The following is a 25,063-nucleotide window of genomic DNA, read 5'->3' on the forward strand; positions in this document are numbered from 1 at the left end:
AACTTTGGTGAAGGATAATTTCAGGGAACATTACATTCGTTCATCTTATTTATAAGAAGAAGTCGTAAGTAGCGGCAAATATTTAAGAGATTTTCTTCTAGACTTCAGAAAGTTTATTCACAGGGGAGCTTCTTTATCTGTACCTTCGGGGTGCAAAGGGTAATTCTTCCACGTAATACACCCAATTGTCAACCTCGCTTCCACATAGTAGGCTACACCCTGGACAGCTTTTTGCAGACTAATGAGTCTCTGGCGACTGACCCTATGGACAGTATAATTCTGTATGTTGTCCTTATGTGTGCTGAGTGCCCCTTTACAGTCTCAGCTTTTAGCGGGTCAGAATATTTTAAGATTTTAGTTATGCGACACTATAATTTTGTTATACCTATGTTATGGTAAGGGGCTGGACTCCGCATAACGTGATGGGTGCAAAATAGCGTAAGCGTTTACGCACCCAAAATTTTAAATTTCAAATTCAATCAAATTATCTGTACCTACGTTACCCCTGTTGAGACTTCCCATTTATACAGAAATCTGTGACTTTGATGTCATTATGCAAATCCCCCTCTGCATCTGCGTCAAAGGTTAACAGCTCCCAAGTTTTGGGAACGAAGGGGAGTGGAATGTACGGTAGGCACTATGATTGAATATTGTCCATCTTTTCTTGGGTGATATAAATATCTGTATCATCAAACGTAGTATGGAGTGTGTAGTAAGGGATGATTTCAGTAGCAGCCAATTAACACCTCAAGTGATATTTTAAAATATATAAGAAAATGTAATATTTGTGTGATATTTCTAAACTTTATGCAACTTAATGACCCCCTCTCCCACACACATAATTTACCTTCATTTAACACTGTTAAACTTTTGAAAAATGGACTTCATATACAAAGCCCCCCCTGATAACCCGTGAGCCCCCCCTGGAGATCAATTCTAGCTACGGGCCTGTTAAATAGGGGACTCAAGTCTGAACTTGTCAAAAACGTCAAAGCATTTTCAATTCAATAATAATAATAATAAAAGGTAAAATATAAGTTTATGTGATTGAGAGACAAGATGTGAAATCTGCCCCCTGAGAAAATATCCTGTGGGCGCCAATGCTAACTAACCACGAAAACATCAGCGCAGCTTGCGTCACATGAAATACGACGCTTGACGGAGAAAGTGTTGACCGATGAGTCAGTCAAACCCATCCTTGCAGAGACGAGTATTTTTCGTGGTAGTACGTATTATGCACGTATTATGTACGTATTCGTTGCAGCGTGTTGTTAAACAAAACGTTTTGATTGTCATCGCAAAATTATATTCCCGTGAAATCCGTCGATACGCGTCTTTTCTTCGAAGAGAACGCTTCGAATTTCATGCAACTGCGCTGTATTACATAGGTATTGTTGTTGGTGTGTAATGCATATGAACTTGCTTCGTGTTACGTCACAGGTTTCTTGTAGCACAACAATCAGCGATGATGTATATCGATGCATGAAAATGTATTTGACAGCGGCTCCCGGCCTCTGCCAGCGTGGATCGTGACGACTTGGCAACGTCGCGCGCTTGTGTGTTGCAAGCAACTTTGGCAAGCAAGTTCCGGCCTGCATTCGCCTTCGCCAATCGCCAGGCGACTTTAGGTGATACGGTAACTGTGTGCATGAGGAACAAAGAAACAGGGAGTCACAAACGCATGCAAAACATTTGTTTTGTGTAATGACACTGAACACCTTAAGTGTGTTTTTATATTTGAAAGTGTGCGATGACAGTGGAGTGAATAATGCTACAAAAGCTTTAACAGTTTACGCATTGATAAAGTGCATATTGGGCCAATGTTAGGTTACAGCAGAAGCGAACAAATGCATACCAACCGGCATGGCTTTGAGTCGGGTAAATATATAGACTTTCTATTTGTAAACAAAACATGTTATGTGCAAAGGACATGGTAATTTAGCCGTGATCCTCGTAAGGGAATATACTGACAGCATGCCGGTATGTAACTATTATTATTTCTCCTTTCTTCAAAAAGTTAAATTTATCACGTGCTAACAAACGAATAGCGAAAATTGGTACAATTTAGTTTGCAGTGGCTGCGGATGTATCAATTCAAAGCATGAATCATGTGTGAATGGGGAATGTGATGCTTTCCAGTACATTCAAACCTCAAGTGACAGGAGAATTATGATGAAATTGTTTTGCGTTTTTATTCATGACGTTCATGCAGATTGTGAGTTAAGCAGATGGTATGGTTAAACGGGAAGTACTAACGGTGCCCGCATAAGGAAAAAAAACAACTGTATTTACGTCTCCTCCCCTCATTACCATTGTACCAACAACACCACATGTGCTTGCTCCATGCCAATCTCGACCCATTACCACCACACGGTTGGTGACCAAGACAATTATTACTATCTAGCATAGCAGGTATGTCCCTAATGTCGTGACTGCTTGCTTGATAATCCAAAGTGTGTATATTATTGAACCTTTAATTCATTTTCGTAGGTGGGAGTTTTTGGGAGAGGCAGTTAAGAATTTCAAATTGTATGTTGGAATTATTTATGTAATGTAATACAACTGTGGATGACAACACTGCACACGATGTAAAAGCTAAGAAAAAAAGGTGGTAAAGTGCTCCCCTGTACTTAGCACCATCCCATGAAGGCGTATAGGGGTTGTGGGAGTGACGCCACACACTTTCTTAATCCTGTCAGGAGTGGGGGTGATGTGATCAGCATCACGTCCCTGACCACCTGTTTCCCCCAGGTACCCATGTCGTATCCTGTGCCCTGCAGGTTGAAAGACAAGAAGAATAAAAATATATATTCCCTTTTGTTGCAAAACTTTAAACCAGCTTGTAAACGTGTCAACTTCAGAATGTAACTTCAGAATAGTTGTGGGCCTAAGTTCCTTTTGTTTTATTGCAATTTCATCATGGTTCGATTTCGATTTATATCTGTTAACACATACTGCTTAGTTTTAGCGATCACTTAATATTTTGTTCAATATATGCCATTGTGGCTGCGGTTGCTCAGTCGGTAACACGTCTGACTACCATGCTAAAGGTACCGGGTTTGATCCCCGGCCGGTTCAAATCCGGGAACTTTTCTAACGTTGGAAACGACCCTGGCACCCAGCCAGCATAGAATGACATGGTTACCTGGGGGAAACCCTGGGGGTGGATAAAGGCAGTCAGGGGCATGATGCTGATCACATCACCCCAGGCGCGGTTGGCCCTATAGCGCACAGGATCAGTGAACCCCCCAGTAATATACGATAATCACCTCGAGAATGAACAATAAACAATGTCTTTACATTTTCACATTATTTCGCTAAAAATTCTACACAATAAGTCATGTATTTGTGCCCGTAATACGGTGAACTCTTTTGCTGAGAAGAAGAAACCGCGATTCGGTCGCCCTGATACAGACCCTCAGTTGAACCCCCACAGGACAGCTCTTGCCATTGTGAAAGCTTCGTGCGGGAGCAGAAGCTCGAGGAGGGTATAGGACAAAATACATGGGAGGTGAGATTTGCAGAACCTATGTTCAACCCAACGGTCATGCGCAGTTCGTTCTCTCGCAGAAGGCGCGGGACAAGGCTCCGATCTCGCTGCTTCCTCCCTTCCAGTGTTGCTATGTGCGGTTCAAGTTTGAAGCGCACACATTACATATTCAATATTCTCTTTGTATCATTTTTGTACTGAACTTCTTGGAATAAATGCAAAATTGTGGCAGAGATGGATGAGTGGAAACAAATAAAAGCTGGAATTAGATGCGATGAATTAAAATAAAGGAGATACATTACCAAAATAGCTCGTGCATGCATTCAGAGGTTTTTCCTTAAAGGTGGAAACACTTCGGGTTCGCGAGAGAGAAAGAATGGCGCGAAGACGTGACTCGCTGTCGCTCGGTGTCAATCGTCTCAAGTTTGTTAGTTTTTGAAGTGCTTGGATACTTGTTGGAAAGTATTAAGTGATGCTGCGAGTGAAGCGAGGGATGGACTTTACCTAGGTTATGTCACATGATGCAGTGTAGGCGTTGCTGTCCGCGCAGGTAAGAAATGACCGATAGAAATGCACGTAATTAACGTAAACGAACTTCCTTGTCCACTGAAAAAAAGCGTGTGCTGGTCGACCAGCCCCAAATTCGAACAAAGCTATCTTGTATCAATGAAAGCGTCTCAGGTTCGATTTCTAGTATGCGCATGCCATTAGTTGCCATTTCCCTTTAACAAATGTAGGACCAGTTCTGATTAGTCAGCATGGACGTCCGGAAGGGGAATAGGGGGCCGCTCACCATGGAAATTGAATGTAAACCAAAAATTATATATTACACGCATATAATTTAATTTCAGTCACAGTAATTTTTGGTAATTATTATAAAAGCGTTGCAGTAACTTCAGACTGAAGGAGTGTTTTTTGCTCCTCCTGAGGAAAAAATATATTACTTGCCCCTACTTGAGGACGTCCATTCCAACAAAACTCAACTTTTTTCATAAAGGCACAATTTATTGTAGTTTCAGCCCTAAATTTATTCGCACACCCCTAATACAAAACCTTATACTCCCATATAAAAAAAATTCTGGACAAATCTTTTAAGCCCGCCCCCATCCTTTTGTTAGGCGAAGGAAGTTTATTTTGAGGAAACTGAATATATGTCACATGACTTCAGTGAACCCCCGGGTAAATAATGCACGAGCCGCGCCTGCATCACCCCCACTCACGCCCTGATCAAGAAAGTGTGGGGCGTTACCCCCACACCCTCTATACGCCTTCATGGCGTGGTGCTAAGCGCAGAGGAGGGCTTTACTTTATATGCTATCGTGGTTAGGTTAGGTTTCCTTGGCATTAAAATAAAGTCCCTAAATGCATTCTACTAAGGTTCTGATTTACTTCTACATTCATTCCCACGCTTCTACGTTACTGTAGCTTGTCGATGGAGTATATCTTGTCCATGCGTAAGGTAATTTTCAAGTTGTTTTTTTCAACATAAAGAACTTTTTCAAGTCCAATCAGCACTCGTTACTTAAAGGAAGGTTCAAGTTTCATGTGACAATGATTTCCAAAATTCTACGATAATTAGTCTTTGTGCTAGGAGAAATCATGAAACGATCGGAACCGTTACCATTTACAGTAATGTTGTTTGTACGGTTGTCTGCCCACTTTGCGATAGTTTTTTTTTACTGTACATTAGTAATGGTAATACGTATTGTGTGAATCAGATTATGAATGGGTCATGTTCGAGCTGCCGTTTAGCCACTGTACCCCCTCAAGAATTACATCGATTTTTTTTAATCTACAGATTTCAATTTTTTACGTATGTAATAGTAGTTCCAGCATTAGGAAAGCACAAATAACGGATATATTTGATCCCAAAGAATGACCCACGTAAGTTAAAACCTGCAATTTTGGAATACTTTCGCTGCTTTTTGTTAGTAAAAACTGTTTGAATGTACACTAAAATAGCGAAAGAACATGCCGAAAATAACTGTCAGTACCTAACCTTACTACGTAAAATTATAGCTCCTATTGTGGAATGTTGTTTTGGGTGCTGTAGGTATTCACTTGCGTGAAGCCTTCGGGGCTGTTCTGCTTCACAGTAAAGTAACATGGTAAGGTAACAGTCGTACTTTACTTCACAATAACACATTTCCAAGAAATAAAATCAACTTAAAACTTTCATAAACCGTGCAAGATATTTCACTTTCTCTAGGGGGTACAGTTTGATACCCAGCGGTTCCAATCCCAGTTTAAACTGTAGTTCCAGTCTCAATTAGCCTTAAGAACTCAAGCAAGTGAATTGATTGAGCACCTCCTCGTTGGTGTAGCAGCGAACACAACTTCGCTTTTCCATGTTTGTTTCCCTGTGGAGGCACAGTAGCTTGAGTCCCACATTTGGCGTAGTGATAACGCTGTTGCCACTTGCAGAGTATCTTCTAACCAAAACTATAACGGTCATCCGTCATTTTTGGACAAATATTTTTAGTTTTTGAAAATTGCATATTAAGACTAGCAGCGGATTTATGTACATTAATACAAAAATAAAATATACATTGAAAACTCGCAAAATATGCCATATCGAATACATGCCACATTTTCAATAAATATGCACTTATAGTGTTTACCCAGAGTATTCACAATCAAGTGAATGAATGAATGTTGAAAGCACATGAATTTTTCTCAAGGAAAAAAAAAAGAACAAGAAAATATGCAAGAGTCTGGGACATGATGATTGAGTTTACCTATAAAAAAATAGTGTCCCTCCCTCTATAAAATAATCGTTCAAATGTTAATGGTGAAGAGAAGTATATGTCTTAGAGATTTTTTCATGTTTTTCATGTCATGTTTAAAAAATTATAAATGTACGGAAATTGTCAGTATCACAGTGAACTACCGGTACATATCAGGAGAATTATGCACAACTATGCATGTATTTATTTATAGTAATCTTTCAACATGATCACACATTCGTTTTTTTAAGCCTTGTGTGTAGTGCTCGAAGTGGAAATTTAGCTTAAAGCAGGTGGTGGTGGACAAATTTGAGGATAGGTGCAGGGGTGTTTGTTGGGATCAACTTGGAGGCAATGCAGTAAGCCCATGTATACTTATGCACATCATCGTAGCCGGGGGGGGGGGGGGGGGGGATGCTTGATGAAAATTTTTGTAACAGTGAGGGGATGTGTCCTCCCCACTTCATCCATTATTTGTTTGATTTTCATCTTTTCTTACGGGAGGGGTGGGTCTCCTCTATGTCCTCCAAGGAAGAGGTCTCAGGTTTCTAAATGCCTGGTGAGGCACGTACTGGTTCAGATTCCACTTTCATCTCATAGACGTGCACATGGATAACAAGGGGACAGTTGCCCCTCCTCCTAATATTTATTACTGTTAATAAACAGTGAACAATGTTACAGATCTACTCTTTAAAAAATTGAAGCATTTTCAAGCCAGTGAAACTACCTGGATGAAGTTATTTCAAACCAGGGTGCAAAATCCAGTTAATAAAGGATGTAGTTTGCTACTTTATAATATCTAATATATTTTAATTTAGTAATTTATTTTTAATTTTAATAACATTATAAATATGTATATTGTAAATTTATATGTATGTTTGTGGGGATGGCGGGGTTGTAGATTAAGATCTTTCTCCCCCCACCAGTCTTAAGTGATTTCACACCCTGTTTCAAACTATTGCATCAGCCGAATGAAAACTAACAATGTACGATATGTTATTTATTTTCGTATTAATGTTGGACCAAAAGTGCTTCTTATGCCATCCCATATTTGTACATATATGTGCACTCAGTTCTCAAGCATGTGTGTAGTGAAAGTTTTAGTTTAAGAAAAGCCATGAATTTTAATTAGACTCAAGTTTCCTTGACTTGAGTTAAACATGAGTTTAATTTCTTCATCAGATGTATGACATGCAGTGGCGTGCGGTGCTACATCAGCCAGGGGAAAAGGTGAACTGCACTTGCCCCCTCCCGTCCCATACCTCTCCTAATTCAACTCATATTGAAGTGAACCAAATAAACATTATGCACGTTAAACTGGCTTGTTTAATGCACACGAACATTGAAGTAAGCGCGCAGTGGAAGATTTCCGCCTTAAAGGTCTACTTATTAGCTATGCTATTCAGATGTACAGATACAACACTGTTCCAAATTATGCGAGTTTATGGACATAATGTGCAAGCACAATTAGACTGCATAAAGAAAGATTGTTCGATGATAAACTCGCTGAAATAAACATTGTCTTATCACTTGGGCCAGTTTGATGGATATTAGTTTAACTAATTAATAATAATGAACTAAATCTGTCTTTTGACTGTCAAGTTACTTCTTCACGTAGCATAGACGAGAAAGATGATGAACAAAATATAATTGAGTGAGTGAGTGCAAGATCGGAACTTAAAACATTATGGAAAGTACTTATCCTTCTCCTCAAATATTGTGGTTCCTCGGACACCTTCACAAAGTGTCTACCTTGAGGAAAACAACTTCCTCTCTGTGGGTCAGTATTCAAAATGCGCTGCCTAAAGGGCTGCGAGGTTGCACAGAGGCTTCCTTATTACGTCATTGCGTAACTGATTCTATTGACTTCTGGTGGCAAAATTAATAATGATTCCATCAATCTGGCACAAATGAAACAGAAATATAACAAAATGATGGCTCCGTGTGCACTACGGTCTATAACATACGATACATATGTTACAAATTGTCAGAAGTGACATACATAAAGCACATTAAAATTATGACAATACCAAATGTTAAAGCAAATATGATATAATATAAAGGAAACCTTAAGAACAAAGTTGTTGATGCGCAACAAAGAAAAAATTAATAAAAGCAATTTATGAGTAATCAGAAAAAAATGTTTTGTCGAAACCTGTTTCATCTCTCTATTTGTAGATTAAGTTGACTTTTTTTTATAGAGTTGAGCATTCTTGTAATTCAAACGTCTCAATGCAATAAGGGCATACAGATGGCTGAGTTTTTTCATGACGTCCGCTAGATTTGTAGAAATTGACATAACCTGAACTGTTCCAAACTTCATTCCCGGGAACAAACAAGGACACTGGAAGAGTATCCAGTTAATCATTTTACAGAGTAGTAGTAACTTGTTTGAAAATGCCTTGTGTACAATTTTGCTTGAGTTTTTAATTCAGTTAGGATAGGTATTGGTTTGCTGTTTTTTCTGTAAAGTTCAATGAACTAAAAGCTTTCGTCTTCAGCCGTTCTATCATACAACATTTGCAAACCTACACTCGCAACATCTACTTTCTTGTCCTGCAGCTGCATGCGTATTGGTGCTTTTGAACAGATGGACGTGAGCTGTTCCCTCAGAAGCTATTTCGCAGCATTTAGCAGATGCTTAGACTGTAAATGATTTTTCCAGTTCGTTATGGATTGTAGACGAAATTTTGCAATGAGATTAGGAAAACTTATCACTACAACGCAATTAAACTTAAGCACATAGCAAAAATCTCGAAGGAAAACATATTTGCTATGTGTCTCGTGGAACGACGAGTGTAGGTGAAGTAAAGAAACGTCCAGTCACTGTGAAAGTTTTTCTTCGGCGTGTTAATTTCTGGAGAAAGAAGTGTTCTTATTATGTTAATATGGATAATTGAAATAGCTCCAATGGGCGATAAGTAGGAGGGAACAGCCTGTTCCCTCTGTTCCATGGAGGGACCGATGACGCTGTTGACATGTATATGATTATGCCGAAAATTACACAAAATGTACACATAAATGAAGTTTCAAGGGGGGGGGGGGCTCTTGATCAACTGTACAGATGAATATAATGTTTTGTACACTTCAATGGGGAGTTCGTAAAATAGTGTAGTTTTTCATTCCCCAGATGAACTTTCATCAAAACTTTCTGCCTTAATCAGGGAATGTACGCATGCTTATGTTAAATTTATAGGTCCAGTGTTGATTAGCCTGTCTGTGCACAGTGGAGTCGCAAGAAATTTTTCTTAGGGTGGATAAAATAGTTTTAGGTGGGACCTGGTTCAGTGTCATGGTAAGGGCCAGCCCTAGGAGTTTTTGGCACAAGAATACCCTGTATTTTGTAAATAAAGAGAATATTATAAAAAGAAAGCGAAATATGCTTTTGCCAGTTAAGGAAAAGCTGCTCTATGCTTGTAAAGAGCAATGCAATGATGAGAAAATTAATGTACCAAAACTCATTTAGTCACAGTTACTGGAATGTTGAATATAATTCTGGAATAAAACATTTTTTTCTTATTTTTATGAGTGTTAAAAATTTGATGTGATCATTTTGACACCTCCAGAAGACTGCTCCCAGCGTGGCCACTCAGTTTGCTGCACCCAAGGGTAGGGTTAAAATTAGGGTCAAAGTAGACAGCATTTTAAGGATGATGGAAATCCGAACACTTAATGTTAGTCGATCCATAGCATTCCACCCTGTGGAACTTGTGATCGAACCATTAGGGTTGTAGTTCACCCTTGAACTACCAATGTTCACTTGGCTGCGATGGACCTAATGGGACAGATGTGCGATATTACAGGGTGGCTACTCACCGGGTATTATATGTGAATTTCTGGCTCCGGGAATTATGCATGAATTCTGCTTGAATTTTGAACGCTTGAATGGAATTGAATCAGAATTTTTGTATACATTGGAATCAAAAGATCCTTTATATTATTAATATACTTTATTTGTGTGTGTGTAAGGAGGGGGGGGTAATATGCAAGGTTGAGACAGTGATATTTTTTTTCTTCTAGCCTTCAATTTTGAAAAGCTCGCCTTGGAAACCAGGACTTGTACTTGAATTTTATAATGGTCCTAGGGTGGCCACCCTGTACTAACTAATATGCAATTGAATGACATGTTTAAAATTTAAAACCCAACACTTCTGACTGAGAATGGCAGCATTACAGATAAGGGATGACTTACCCCATTCGGTATGAGTAGCTCTGTCTTAGCAGTATTACCTCCTTGATGAAACAAAATCAAAAGTTCCCCCTGCTCCTAGATTCCTATGTTTTGTCCCTCTCGCTGCGACCATGGCTTACTTGCCTCAAGGAGAGCCATGCTTCCTCAACAAAATCTAGGAGCAGGATCTGACACGTTTAGACAAGATTCTACTGGATATGCTACGGATTTACTGACAAACATAGAAACAAGCATGAATGAACGAACGGAAAATTGAATACCATGGTGAAGAATAAATTATGAGAATTTAAGATTGAAAAACATAACTGCATAAATATTAGTTTCTGTAGCTTATAATTAGCAAGTAATTACACAGACCTGAGATGAAAAAAATACAAGGGAAGTAATAGGTGAAGTTTATGTATTTTGTGGTGCTGAGTTCAAAAAAAATAAAGAAAAATGTCTATCACGTCACGTTTTCTTGAAAATTTTAATTGTACATAGATTTGTTTGAACATTTACCATAAATATGTTGTTTCGGCGTGGAATATCTTTCCTCCCTGCCTGACCATCATTCTACCGTGGTGAAACGATACCTCTCTGTAACTTCTCCCCGTCGATGTCCCTCCCTCTTCGTCGCAATCGCTCTCGACCAATAGCATCACGCAAATCCTTATCTTGGTCCACCGACTGCGCAGGAACGCTCGCTAAGCCAGCGTAATTGGCAGTCACCTTCCAGTTGTGTCGAGCTTTATCTGGATTGATCCTGAACATGTTAATTGTAAACCTGAATTCTCGTGACTTGTCTGGAGGCAGCAGAAACGTTATAAAACAGATGTCCTCATGAGGGACTCAGTTTATCGCTCTTTAACCCAGCAGATCATGTACTTACCGTGTTCATAGTAAGATAAAAGACATGGAAATTTGTAAGTTCGTCTCAATTTGTCTTTCATGTGTAGTGTCACGCATGTGCTGATACAGTGACAAGTGGAAACTGCATCACAAAAACAATTGTAACTGGTGCTTTCCTCTGTGCATTTCATGAACCATGGCTTCGAGTTCGAGACGGTGTGAAAATGTGCCAGATGACTTTTGTTACATATGCGGCGAATATAGTGTTATTAAACATCGCATGAGGAGCATTACAAACTATGTAAGAAAACTTTATCTTGCGAATTTTGGCATGAAACTCTGAGACCAGGACAAATTGTGGGCTCCTCATAAAGTGTGTGTGCAGTGTCTCAATGATCTACGCTTATGGCTCAACGGAAAGAAGACTGCTTTACGCTTTGGAATTCCTATGTCATGGAGGGAGCCGAGAAACCACTGTGATGATTGTTACTTTTGTGCCTGCCATGTCCGTGGGTATAACCGAAAATATCACAAGCTAATCTCTTATCTTGAGAACATTCTATCGGCCATACGTTCCTCATAGACCTGATGTGCCAGTGCCTTTGCCTCCAACTGAATTACCAGTCATCTCTTCAGAGTCTTCAGACTCTGAACATCCAGACGGTCAAGGCTCCGATACCAAATATAAGCCCTCTGGAGGCGATTCACCTCAGCCCTTCTCTTCTGACTAGATATCTGGGCCTTTCGAAAGAGGCAGCTGAATTGTTGGGCTCCAGATTGAAAGAAAAACATTTATTGGCCAAAGGTACCACGTTTTATTGGTACAGGAATCGAGAAAAGGACTTTGTTCAGTACTTTGAGGAAGCGGAGAACCTGGTCTATTGTTCTGATATTCCCGGATTGATGAGCAAATTTAATATCACCTACGATAAAGATGAATGGAGGCTGTTTATAGATTCATCGACAAGGAGCCTGAAAGCTGTCCTTCTTCATCACGGAAGCCAGTATGCATCTGTACCAGTTGCACATTCGGTCCATTTACAAGAATGCTATGAAAACATGGGTCTCGTCCTCAACAAAATAAAATATGCCGACCACGGTTGGACCATTTGCGGTGATTTGAAAGTTATCTCCATGCTTCTTGGTCAACAAGGCAGATATACAAAGTTCCCATGTTTCATTTGTGAGTGGGACAGCCGCGCAAAGACTCAACATTGGGTCAAGAAAGAATGGGCTAAAAGACAAAATCTTGAACCAGGTACCAAGAATGTGATTCGGAACAGCTTAGTTGACCCAAAAAAAGTATTGTTACCCTAGTTGCATATCAAATTAGGTGTAATGAAGCAATTTGCAAAGGCTATTCCAAAAGATGGCGATTGTTTCAAATACCTGTGCAAGAAGTTTCCAGGTTTATCCGCAGCCAAGTTGACAGAGGGAATCTTTGTTGGTCCAGATATCCGCAAGCTCATGAAGGATAAAGACTTTGAAACTAGCATGACGACAAAGGAGAAAGATGCTTGGTATACCTTCAAAGATTTACAAGGATCCTGACTATAAAGCAATTGTTATGAATATGCTGGACAAATTTCAAGCGTTGGGTTGCTCCATGAGTGTCAACTACATTTCCTTCACTCACATGAAGACTATTTCCCCCAAAATTTAGGAGCAGTCAGCGAAGAACAGGGTGAAAGGTTCCACCAAGATATTAAAGATATGGAGCGCAAATATCAAGGACGATTGGACAAGAACATGCTTGCCGACTACTGTTTGATGTTAACACGAGAGAGGCCTGAGATTCCACATAAAAGAAGAACGTCAAAAAGAAGTTTCAAAGGCAAAAGGGTACATACGAAGATATAAACTTTGTTTGTGTTTGGTTTTGTTGTTTGTTCAGTTTACAATTTGTGTCAAACGTTCATCTACATATACATTGCTCCTCGTGGTCGATCGTCTATTTTATGTACGTTACCTTAATAAACACAAATGAACATAATACGTTGGTGCTTTTTTTCTAGAAACGTCACCATAATGGGATGTTAAAAGTGTAAACGCAAGGGAACTTTGTGTTTTTCTCTCGGCCAGAGGCAGCTCGTGCGATCTGGCAACAGTGGTTTTCTTCAATTTAAACCTTTAAAAAATAAAATCAGTTGCTAATAAATCAATTTGCATCACCAAGCATCGATTTTACATAGATTTAAATGGATCAAAACCACTGTTGAAAGATAGTGCATGCAAAATTGTTTGCGAAAATTCCTTTTCACATAGGATTTTAGCAAAAATATCGATATCGATTGTACAAGAAATCCTGACGTCATGGAAAAAAATGGAGGTCATTTTCAAAATCAACACACCCAATAACATAAAACTCAGCGAACATGTAAGAAGGGGGGCAGCGTCTTGTATTTTTCAACAACTTCAATTTCGCAGGCCTGTGTTATTAAAGTGTAGACAATAGTACGCAAACTGCTCATTCACACTAAGAATGAAGCTTTGTGAATGCACTAAAGCTTAAAATTGATTTGCTCAATTGCAAATGAAGTCCTACAAAGGAAAACAAATTATCAAAGATGCTGCTGCTCCAAGAAACACGATGAGAAAACAACAATCGTCAAGAATCTCCTAGCCGTGGAGAAATGACATTTTGTTTACATATTTATATTTTACACTTTAATGAAAGGAAACCAACTGAGGTGCAGAATCTAGAAACGTTGTTCGATTTTTAAGTGAAATTGAGTTATGTTGCACGTTAGTCAACTGTTCAAGCCTCTTTGTGGGCTTTACACTACAATTCTTGCTTGCTACTTTGAGTTCTCAACATAATAACATATTTATTCTGTTTTTGTGTATGGATGAGTATAGCCCACCCAGTGGCAACACCCCTATCTGTGCATAAAGTGAACTTAAGAAAAAAAACCTGAAGGTGCATATGAGTAAAAAGTAAAATGGTTTTGTCAAAAGTTTGTTTTCCAAAGATTAAATCCACTTAATGCTAATTTGAAATGGGTGAAGAATTCAAGTTTGACTTTGAACCAGGAACATCTTGATTAAAAGGCAACTGCATAACTACTATGCTATCGGAATGGTTGTGTAAAAGAAATGATGGAAAGTGGAACCAAGTAATGTCAAATAAATTATATTGGGTCCAATTTTTTTTTTTCTGTTATACTTTTTAAATTTGCTGTAGAGTGGGATGCGTAAATATTACCAAGCATATTGTCTAACACCATGTTTATTGTCTTCGTTTTGCACGACGAGAGCTTCAAGAATTGACAGAAAACGCCAGACAACCAATTGACAGCCTCTGCATGATCATATGTAAAAATCCAGTCCTTGCAAACACGTAGGATCAGTGGCGTAGCAAGGGGTGTGCGAAGTGGGGGACTGCCCGGACCCTCGCTCCTGAAGAGGCCTCCTGTCCCATGGGATTGATACAAAAAATGTAATAAATAGAAGTGAGAAAGAAAGATGGAAAAGGGCAATTTTGTAGACAGTAAAATTACATTCTATTTTTATTTGGCTTTAAATTCTAGTTAAATTAATATATATGTCAACTCAGGGCAGGTAGGTGAACCTGAAAAAAGTCTAAATTATTGTCGTATTTCTCATGTGAGACATTTACACACAATTTCACGCTAACTTGCTTGGACATTTTTACCAATTTATTATTTTCTTGAATAAAATGCACTTTGTCTTAAATTTTCTTCTGTCTCTCGACCTTGCGCTCCCAATTTTAATATTTTAACAATAAGGAAGCTCCAACTGCCACGAAGCAAATGTGAGACATTTAAGTGCTTACGTTGTTTTCAACCCAAGGAGGACATGAGGAGTAATATTAGCAGTTCTTTCTTCCTTCCTTCCTACAGCTTCAGATTTCAGCTTCCAGAAGACAGAGAAATACATTTTTGTCAATCCCTGAAGATTTTGTATCGATTTACATTGTGAGTTCACATTAAAGAACAAATTGGGGCCTCGCATTCTAATCTTGCCCAGGGCCTCGCAATATGCTGCTACGCCACTGCGTAGGATGCAGGAGAAATGTTAATGAAAGTAGTCACTGATAATTTACTGAGCAATACTTATGCATCCCACTGTACCATGTATTGTTTAACTCGGTTCATACCATATGTATTGTGAATATTTTTAGACTGTGGATATAATTAACATTAGTTTTCTCTTTTTTTTCCAGATCTTCATTTCTAATTTTCAACATTCACAGTAATTTTCACATTCAATTTGACTTGATTGATGAAAAGCTACACAGTGACACTTTTGGTTTTTATAGACTGAAGGAGTAAGTTTGTTGATCTCTTGCAAGGGTAAATATGCCGGGCAACAATGAACAACCAAAAGAAGGATCCATGGATGATTCAATGCTTCAACCAGAAGTGTCGTTTGCCACGTTTGAACATTGCCGTCGCACCACCCAGAACAGGGAAGCTAAATTTAAGAAGTGTGCAGGGACAGGAGTGTTACAAGAGCTTAAGCTGGAGACCGACCCAGCAGAAGTAGATTTATCAGCGAACAGTGCCAGTGCCCCGGAAGCAGAGTATGAGGTGGAGATTGAGTCCAGTGAGAACACACCACCAAGTGCGAAATTGCCCGAAACATGTAGACAGACCACTCCCTATGTTAGTGCTCGCAGTAAATTAGATGAATGGAGAAGGAATTGTACTTCTTTGCGAGGGGGTAGGAAAGCGACTGTATTTAAACCCCCGAAGATTCGTAGTCGAGCCTTGCTTCTGCTTAAAGTATTTAAAAAACAGCCACGAAAGCATGGCTTGTACCAATTCGTTCTGTGGAAGGAAGCACTGAAAGCTGCAGAGATCAGAGTTGGATCCAAGAAGAATATAATAATGAAGAAGAAGGTACGTGCGTCAAAATCTCAAAAGAAGCAGCTTGTGTCGAAAAAGGAGTTTGGTTGATGACACGATGGAAACTTGTCTGTGTCTGAAGGATTGGCCCAGAATTGAAATTAACAGTGTTGGATACTTTTGTGCATCTCTTCGATTGTAATCAATGTGCATTAGTATATCATATTCATTAACATGTGTTGCAAGGCTATTTCCAGCAAGTCTTGTTGAGCAAATTTTGTGATTATTTTGAGCCATGTTCTTGCTCTCATTAGTATTTGTACCACTTTACGTGATGATTAAGAACACCATCTATGTGTGCTTTATGTAGCTGCATTTGGTATGGACAGTTTAAATGTGAACATGAGGACATTACAATCAAATTATTTTTCATACCAGAAAACGAGTGAATTAAAAAAAAGGTTGAATTCTACATTTTGAACATGGCTGTGGCCACTCGTGTATAAAATATTATTTTAAATTTTGTGCCAAATGTTTCATAATTCAATGTGTTCTAGTCTTTTGTATGCACAAGATTCATTTGTAGTGCATACATTTTTCTGCAGTGAGATACTATATAATATAAACCATAGCACAGATGGCATTATGACAAGTGTGTGTCTTTTTATAATTTTCTGACTTCATTATTTTGAGTTAGGTCATTGTTTAAGGAGGAACATTATGATAGTCTGTGCAAATGTATCAGTTGGATGTAATAAAGAAATAATTTTTGGTATTTATCTATTTTTTTGTGGTATATTTTCCTTGGTCATGTATACCTAAAGTAACCATCTTGCTTTTTGTATGATGTTGCCATTAATCTGGGCTTGACTATTTTCTGCAAAGATGGTGTAATTGTAATGTTTTTTGCTGGTGGTAAAAATGTCATTCAAATGTCATGCCTCTCCTATATCCTCAGGACAGATCTCTTCTGAATTCAATTCAAGAGAATGGAGGCTAATTGCATCTTAGTGATGCCAGTATATGAGGAAACTAGTGATATTCAGTATTTTTTTTTTCTTTTTTGTAAACTGGCAGTTCACTTAGTAGTAGACAATAGGAGCATGTGGTCATGGCTGTTGTGGAATAAACATTGACATTTTAAATATTTTGAATACCAGGAACTATCACAATGGTGAAGCTGTACTGAGAACAAAGCATTTATTTATGATAGGCAAAAATAACAGAGAAAACGCAGACAAAATGAATAATGAAAAATATTATGGTGTGTGAGAATTTAGATATGGCAAATTTCGAGGATAAACAGGATTTATTTATCTTATAATATGAGTGTAACATCCACAATCTGCTGCACCAGTGATTTATTAACACTCCTAAATTTTTTCACAGGTTCCCGATTTATGGTGATTTTGGCTCTAAATTTACCCTTGAACCCCCCTAAATTTGGACTTACACCCCAAATGGTAAATGCTGGATAAATCCCTGTGCAGCAACTTAAATGAAAATAGAGTTGGAGATCGGCATTGGGGGTGAAAGTGTGTCAGTGTTCTTTCGTCAATTGCATCTATTCATAATTCATCCTCATCGTCGCGATTAGTCAAAAGCGAAATAAGAGCGGCGTCAAATAAGAAAAGGGACTACATGATCGCCGACTTGAGACCCCAGAATTCCTGAAGAGTGGAAAATACTGTTCATAATGTATATATAAAATTTAAAAAAATCATTTAAGTCAACCCCGTCTCTTGTAATAAATTGATCTGTGCGGGGCTTCGAACAAGTGTGTGAGTTGCCCCTCCCTGGGGCCGGCTCCACTAATATATGATATGTCGTAGTAGTAACGTTGTTGTCTCATAATGAAGGGGCCTCTGGTTCGACCCAAGGGAAAGAGATTGGACAGTGGTTCGAATTCCACTTTGAACTGTAGATTCAATCCCAATTATATCTGTACATAAAGTGCGCAAAAAGCAATGGTTTAAAGAAAGAAACAGTACACAGGGTGTACCAATAAGGATGTATATGCACTTTGAATTATTAAGGTAATGTCAGTTCTTCTTAAGATGCAGTCAATTTTCAAATCGTTGATCATTGTTATGCAGGTGCTGCTAAAAACCCAAAGCAATGGGTTTACATCATTCTCACTATGCCTGCCTGCAGTTTGTCAACTGTTGCTGGTTCCCTATGCAAAAATATCTAGCCTGTCGACAGGGGTGGGCACGGGTGGGCAAGTGCCCACTCAAAAAATCCTGTGCCCACCCGATTGCCCACCCAATCAAATTCAATAAGTACATATACTTGGAGTTAGCTATATGAATGTTTCGATATTTTACTTGTGAATATTATCTATGCTAGAAATGTTCACATATTATCAACCCATAAAAAGCCAATTTTGTCATTAGAAAGTGAAAGCAACTACTAGAGCTATTGAAACAAAAACTGAGATCAAATTAATACTTCCATGATTAAAAGCAGCTAGTAGGCTTAGGAGGCTCAACATCATGCAGGGTATGATCAAGATTAGATCAGAATTTAGGGTGAACTTGAGGACTGCAGCTCCGGACCTCCACATACGTATATAAATCCCAGCCTGAGTATGGTTAGAATAATCTCCAAATAAACAAATAAGAACATCATCTTAGCTTTACTTCCTCCGGCAACACTATTGTTTATTTCGACTTTTTAATTATTATTAGAATAATTTAATCACGAAAACTAAGATGGGCAGGCCATGTGACACGAATGGCAGAGAAAAAAATAGTTTACAGGATTCTTGTTGGGAAAGCTCATGGTATGAGACCAGTAGGAAGGCCAAGACGAGGATGGAGGGATAACGTTGAGATGGACCTAAAAGAAATTGGCAAGGATGGGAAAGATTTAGATTGATCTTGCCCCGAATAGGGACAGATTGAAGGCTTGTGTTGCTGCAGCCATCAACCTTTGGGTTTAAGTATGCTAGAGAGTATATTATAGTTTTAATTAGATCTGCATTGAAATTCCAGAAGTGTCACTTATCTTATTTCATTACAATTGTTATATGCCTGTTATCTTCAAATATCAATATGGTATGCGAAATATCAACTTTCTATTCATTCTACTAATAAGAAGGAATCACAATAATCACTACAATACTGAAGTGAATAAATTTTAATAAACCAGTTATGTATGGAAAAACTACAGAATTATTCAATTATCTACTAATGAGTGGCTTATCCTATTTAGAAATCTTCGTCCCACCCATAAATCTTGCCACATTAATCAACTGAAAATATCAACAGAATCTGTTCACGCAGCCGAAGTAAAAAGTTATGTCACGAAGTATCCAGAAGACGATTTTGTAAGTTTGTTTTTAAGCCCACTTTTATGGTCAGATAGGCTAATTTGGGACTAAACCTACAGTTTAACGTGTAGTCCTAACCAGTGTGCATTGTGCTTCCACCACAGGAGGGGGGAGTCGAACACAGGACCTCTTCATTATAATGCAACAGCATTATGCCATTGGGGAAAAATATACAGAAAGAACTCGCACCAAACGTGACATTTTATCACCACAGAAGATGCGTCCATTTTAAGAGGGTGATTGCCTGAGACAAATATTTGAGACTTTCGGAAAACGTCATTGTTCACGGAATTAGCTGCCTTGATCCACTAATGAAACGCTGTGCAATTGAAACTACCACCTCAACTTTCTAAGAGGTATGAACTAATGAAACTCCATTTTTGAAAGAGTAAGTTTTATTGATTTGTTTTATTTAAAACCATTTTTCTGCTAATTTTGATAATGACGACGATAAGGTTCAATGGCGATTAGATGAAAGTAACGAAGGGGCGAAAACAAACACATGCTGACACTCAAAATACAAACCCTCATAAATTATTACTTTGACAGTGGTTCCAAGTGCTAGGGACTCGTTGCCCTAAAAGAATAAAGTTTCCAGGGTGTGCTGCACAGGGTAGAGGTTGACATTCTAGTGTGTCCGAAATGGTCACACCATACAACCCAAGTCATCTATGAAAAATAGATGAATTATTACTGGCACGGTGATCAACTTCGATTAATTCCTTGTGTCCTAAATAATTTTGTTACCTCAAAAAATATGTTCATGTAACCATACGTGTATTGCTTCTCCTGCATTAGTAACATGACAGTTGGAGAAAACGAATAGCAACTTAGCTAACAATCTCTTCAATTCTGAACAATTTTTCAATCTTACTTGTTTATTACTTACGCGTGATATTTTGTCAAAATAGCCTTTCATTAGCCTAGGAATACTTCATGGACAATGAACAAAGAATTTGTTTTCCGTGTGTGTTTTAAATCATTCCTAATAAGACGTTCATTTTAATCCAAACATTCATTGGCGGCGATTAGGAGGAGCGGGAGTGGCTGCTCCCCCGCCACTTTTTACCCCCCCCCCCCCATGGCCTCTCTATGCTAAGCCTTTTCTACCAAGAATTGTCCTTGCCCCTCAAATGTTCGCACCCAATCGCCGCTACTACAAACATTCAGATAGATTTGTCAGTTGTACAAACCTTGTAAGGTAAGAAAAGTGACCCCAAGGAGTAAGAAAACTCTTTCAGTCAAAAACTCATGCGATGAAAATACTATGCTCAGTAACATGCATTTAAATTACGAGAAACTTCACGATTGTCTACCATCGCACTTTCTATCATTGCCGCCGAATACATAAAATCAAGTATGTGCCTTGTATTTGCAACACAAGCTTTATTTCACTGTATTAACATGAATGAAAGAATGTGATTAGAATATATGGTTGGGGGTATGCCTGCGCATGGGTAAACACTTCCTTGAAATAATTGTGTCCATCAGAGACGAAGCGAAAGGAAATGGAATAGGATGCGACAATAGATTAGAAAAGATAAAGAGGAAAACAAGAAAAGGAAAGGCAAAATAAGTAAGAGGAAAATCGGGAGTGTAAGACAGAGGGGAATACATACGTCTTACATACACATATATACTATATATGGTCTTACATTTATACTGCCCACCCTAATCTATCAATAAGGAGCTTCTGCCCACCCGGTCGAAAATTTCTGGCGCCGCCCCTGCCTGTCGAGCACATTTTTCCAACTCCCACACACAAAACTCCACACTCTGGTCCAGATCATCTGCATTGAGAGCACGGACTCTTCTAGCAATTTAACTCTTCCAATGGTAGTGCCTCAAAATTCAATGGACACTTAATTTTGTTATTCCTGTTAGCGTGTGTATACATTTTTATGATCACCCTGTATTGTTGTGTTGGCTGAGCACATTGTGTGTTCAACTTTGTATGTTGCCACCTAGAGTCCCAGAGTTCGACTCCCGATGTTTGCATGAGTGTTTTTGTGATTCGCCATGTCATGGGCATCGCCAGAAATTTTTGTAGGGGGTCAGGCTGTTGAATAGTAGAATAATAATTATTATTTGAACTATTATTCAGAACAAAGGAAGGATCTGAGAGAGAAAGGAGTCTAGGAAGAGATAATGTGTAGAGTGCAGAGCATATACAAGGCCAACCAGAGATGTGTGGAGACATCAGTGGGAAGAACAGAGTGGTTCAGTATAGGTAATGGAAAACAGGAAAGTGCTCTTTCCCCACTGCTCTTCATAATTACCATGGATGCAATTAACGAAGAGGTGGGGGAAGAAGACAGGAGAGGAAGATATGAAGGCCCTGTTGTTCACTGATGACTTAGTAATATGGGGAAACAGGAAAGAAGAAATACAGACAGCTTGATAGTTGGAATGAGGAAATCAGAAGAGCAGGAATGAAATTCGAGATTATAATAACAAGAAACAGAGTCGGAAATGTACCAAAAATAAAAGTGGACATAGAAGAGTTGAGGGTAGTGAGAGCTTCAAATATCTAGCAAGCATAATTGAGAGAAGTAAAGGGTGGGGCAAGGGAACCGGACAAATTCGAAAAAGTCACTACAAAGTTATTTTTTGCTGGAAAGAAATTTATTTACAGAAATATATAGTGAATATCATAGCATTTTATGACATTCAAATGTTCCGTTACTAGCAGTTTTGTTTTGTGTTGGAATGCTTACACGTTATGAGGAGAATGAAGACATGGTGTTGTTGTTGAGTGATGAAGCTCACTTCCACCTAAATTGTTCTGTAAATTAACAGAACTGTCGCTACTGGGATGTGGAAAATCCCCGACAACTCCATCAGAAACACCTTAACAGCCAAAAAGTGACCTTGTGGTTCGCTGTAGGAAATCGACAGAGACATGCTGCAGAAAGTGGAGCCAATTTCCATGACCACCTTCAAAGTTGCATCCGCGAAAATTGACGCCATTTGGCCGATGTAATTTTTCGCACATGAATAGTATAAAATGCTATGATCTTCACTATATACACTGGTCAAAAAAAATAGGGGAGCAAGCAAGAAATCCCAAAACCAAAGTTGGTAAGTCAAAAGTAGCAATGTATTTTGATTAGGTGTGTGTGTCCTCAACCAGTACAATACATGTCTATTGAGTCATTAGCACAACAGAGTTCTAGGGGTGATTTCTGCAAGGTACTGCACAAAATCAGGAGAACAGCACTGTGATAAGACAACAGAAATGGACAGATACGCAACAGATCCATACCTCTAATAAGGCGTGTGATCGACATGAACTGCTATGACAGCTGCACATCTGTTTTGCATGGAACCAATAAGGTTATCAACGACAGCCTGCGGGATATTCACCCATTCCTCCAGAAGGGCCATTTCCAACTGTTGCAGAGTTGTAGGCGGCGCTGGCCGAGCAGCAATGCGTCTTCCGAGTGTGTCCCACACATGTTCAATGGGATTCAAGTCTGGGGAGGACGCTGGCCATACCATTCGTTCGATACCCTCATCCCGTAGCATGGCGTCAACCAGACGTGCTCGGTGAGGTCGGGCATTATCGTCCACAAAAATGAAACGATCACCGATATCTGCAGCCATTGGGACAACATGAGGCCTGAGGATCTCATGCCGATACCGTAAGGCTGTCAAAGTACCGTTCCGGATAATGTGCAGGGGGGTACGTCGACCAACACTGATCCCTGCCCATACCATTAAGCCACCGCCACCATACTGAGACACTTCGCGCAGATGTGCAGGATAATTGCGAGTCCCACGTTCCCTCCAGATGAGAATGCGTCGATTATCTGACTGGAGACTGAAACGCGACTCCTCCGAGAAGAGAACTGAACTCCACTCTCCATGTCCCCACTCACGATGTTCCACAGCCCACTGTCTGCGGGCCCTACGGTGTTGGGCATTCAGAGGGACACACACCATTGGTCTTCTTGCATAAAGACCCCTTTCCCGCAGGCGATTTCGTACAGTTTGGCCCGAGACTCTTCGTCCTGTTGCCAAAACAAGGCCGCGTTGCAAGTCAGTTGCAGTTTGCTGCCTATTCCTGCGAGCCGACAAATGCTAAGTACCGGTCTTCCCTAACTGTTGTTGACCGTGGGTGACCTTGCCCAGGCCTCCTTCGTACTGTACCTGTCTGTTGAAATCGTGTCCACAACCTGGAAATGACACTGCGTGACACACCAAGGGCTGCAGCCACCTCACCCTGCTTCCATCCTCCCAATGGCTCTCCATGCACTAGATTCCTCTAAATCGTGTTGTTCTGCCATCGTTCTTATTCAACACTACTCAACTGAATCCCACCTGCACTTACGGTCTGCCAGCACCACACAACCGGTGTTCCCAAGTGACCTCGTGATTGCTCCTCATATCACAAATTCTGCCACGTGCCTTATGGTGTCACTAGAGAGCTCTTCATGCTGATGATTCATCACAGATGAATTGTACTGGTTCAGGACACACTCACTTCATCAACATACATTGCTACTTTTGACTTTCCAACTTTGGTTTTGGGATTTCTTGCTTGCTCCCCTAATTGTTTTGACCAGTGTATTACTGTAAATTTTTTTTTCAGCAAAAGTTAACTTTGTAATGACTGTTTAAAATTAGTGCGGTTCCCGTGCCCCACCCTGTAGAAGAATAGATGAGGAGGTAAACAGAAGAGGACAAATGGGTGGTGGACCCTTTCAAAGCTTTCTTTAGAGACCCTTTGCTGTCAAAAAGATCATCGGCCATGAGAAAAGGTGCACCTTGTAAGTTCTTGGAAATTCGTCTTCGCTAATCTCCCCTTCCCTCTCCAAATTTAGACTTGGTCAGATGACATAAATATTGTTTAGAGCAGTGGCGTCCCTTGGGGCTTCCGGGGCTTAGCCCCTAAAGAAAAACGGGCGTATTCACGTAATTATCAGTCACCATAACGCATAACTATCACACAGTCTTTTAAAAGGCGATTTTTACCCACGTAGATTCATCGCCTGTTGCAATGGATACGACAGTGCTCCTAGCGGAATTGATGTCAATTATCGCTTTCCGGGGCACGTCGCAAAGGAAGGCGTGGCCTACACCCACCTACGCTACAGTGAAGGTCATGCTAGCAGCAGGCGCGTGCCCAGGATTTTCGTAAGGGGGGGGTTATGAATCTAACACATTTTCCAGTTCACAGGTCAAATTTCTTGTAATAAATTAGATAATTAATATACTTGGATTTTACCCCCAATGAACGCAATCAATGTATTTGCTATGGATGCTTCATGTTTTTATTGCATCATATAAAAGCACCTGCTTGAATATTTCCAAATTATTAATATTTTATATTTAATTGCTCAAATATAATTTTTAAACAAAAAGTATGTGCACTCAACATTGTAACAACATTAAAGAGATTAAGACTACTTGATGTCTTAAAGACAGTAATAAATAAGGTACCACAGTTCAACAATTTAAATTCTGAAATTTAGGCATCGAGGTTTCTGTGCGAGTTCTGACAGTATGTCGTCACAAGTAACTTTTATATCACGGTGAATGTTCAGAGCAGCTAACCCATTTAATCTTTCTTCGCAAATGGTATTTCGAAGATAGGTCTTCAAGTGCCTCAAAGTTGAGAATGATTTCTCATTTGATGTTGTTGTTACCGGGATTGTACATAATATGAGCAAACGT

At 39.4% G+C, this 25,063-nt stretch overlaps 1 protein-coding gene across 3 annotated transcripts; it reads left to right on the forward strand.

The window, feature by feature from the left end:
• The first annotated feature begins 1,603 nt into the window (after positions 1-1,603).
• LOC145980440 (uncharacterized) lies at positions 1,604-16,804 on the forward strand. Of its 3 annotated transcripts, none has more exons than XM_083113534.1 (2): positions 1,604-1,980; positions 15,426-16,804. In XM_083113534.1, exon 2 carries the CDS (start codon positions 15,562-15,564, stop codon positions 16,159-16,161), a length of 600 nt encoding a protein of 199 aa, XP_082969660.1. In that variant the 5' UTR covers positions 1,604-1,980; positions 15,426-15,561; the 3' UTR covers positions 16,162-16,804. The 3 variants fall into 3 exon arrangements, with proteins under 3 accessions (XP_082969660.1, XP_082969659.1, XP_082969661.1); XM_083113533.1 differs by having other exon boundaries at positions 1,604-1,878; XM_083113535.1 differs by lacking the exon at positions 1,604-1,980 and adding an exon at positions 2,070-2,412.
• Positions 16,805-25,063: the final 8,259 nt, after the last annotated feature.

Source organism: Lepisma saccharinum, chromosome 27 (genome assembly GCF_977018435.1).
Source record: "Lepisma saccharinum chromosome 27, izLepSacc3.1, whole genome shotgun sequence".
Taxonomy (NCBI): Eukaryota; Metazoa; Arthropoda; class Insecta; order Zygentoma; family Lepismatidae; genus Lepisma; species Lepisma saccharinum.

What these genes read in the sequence shown, in the direction of transcription:
- LOC145980440 (XM_083113534.1), top strand. Translation starts at nt 15,562, where the DNA reads ATGCCGGGCAACAATGAACAACCAAAAGAAGGATCCATGGATGATTCA.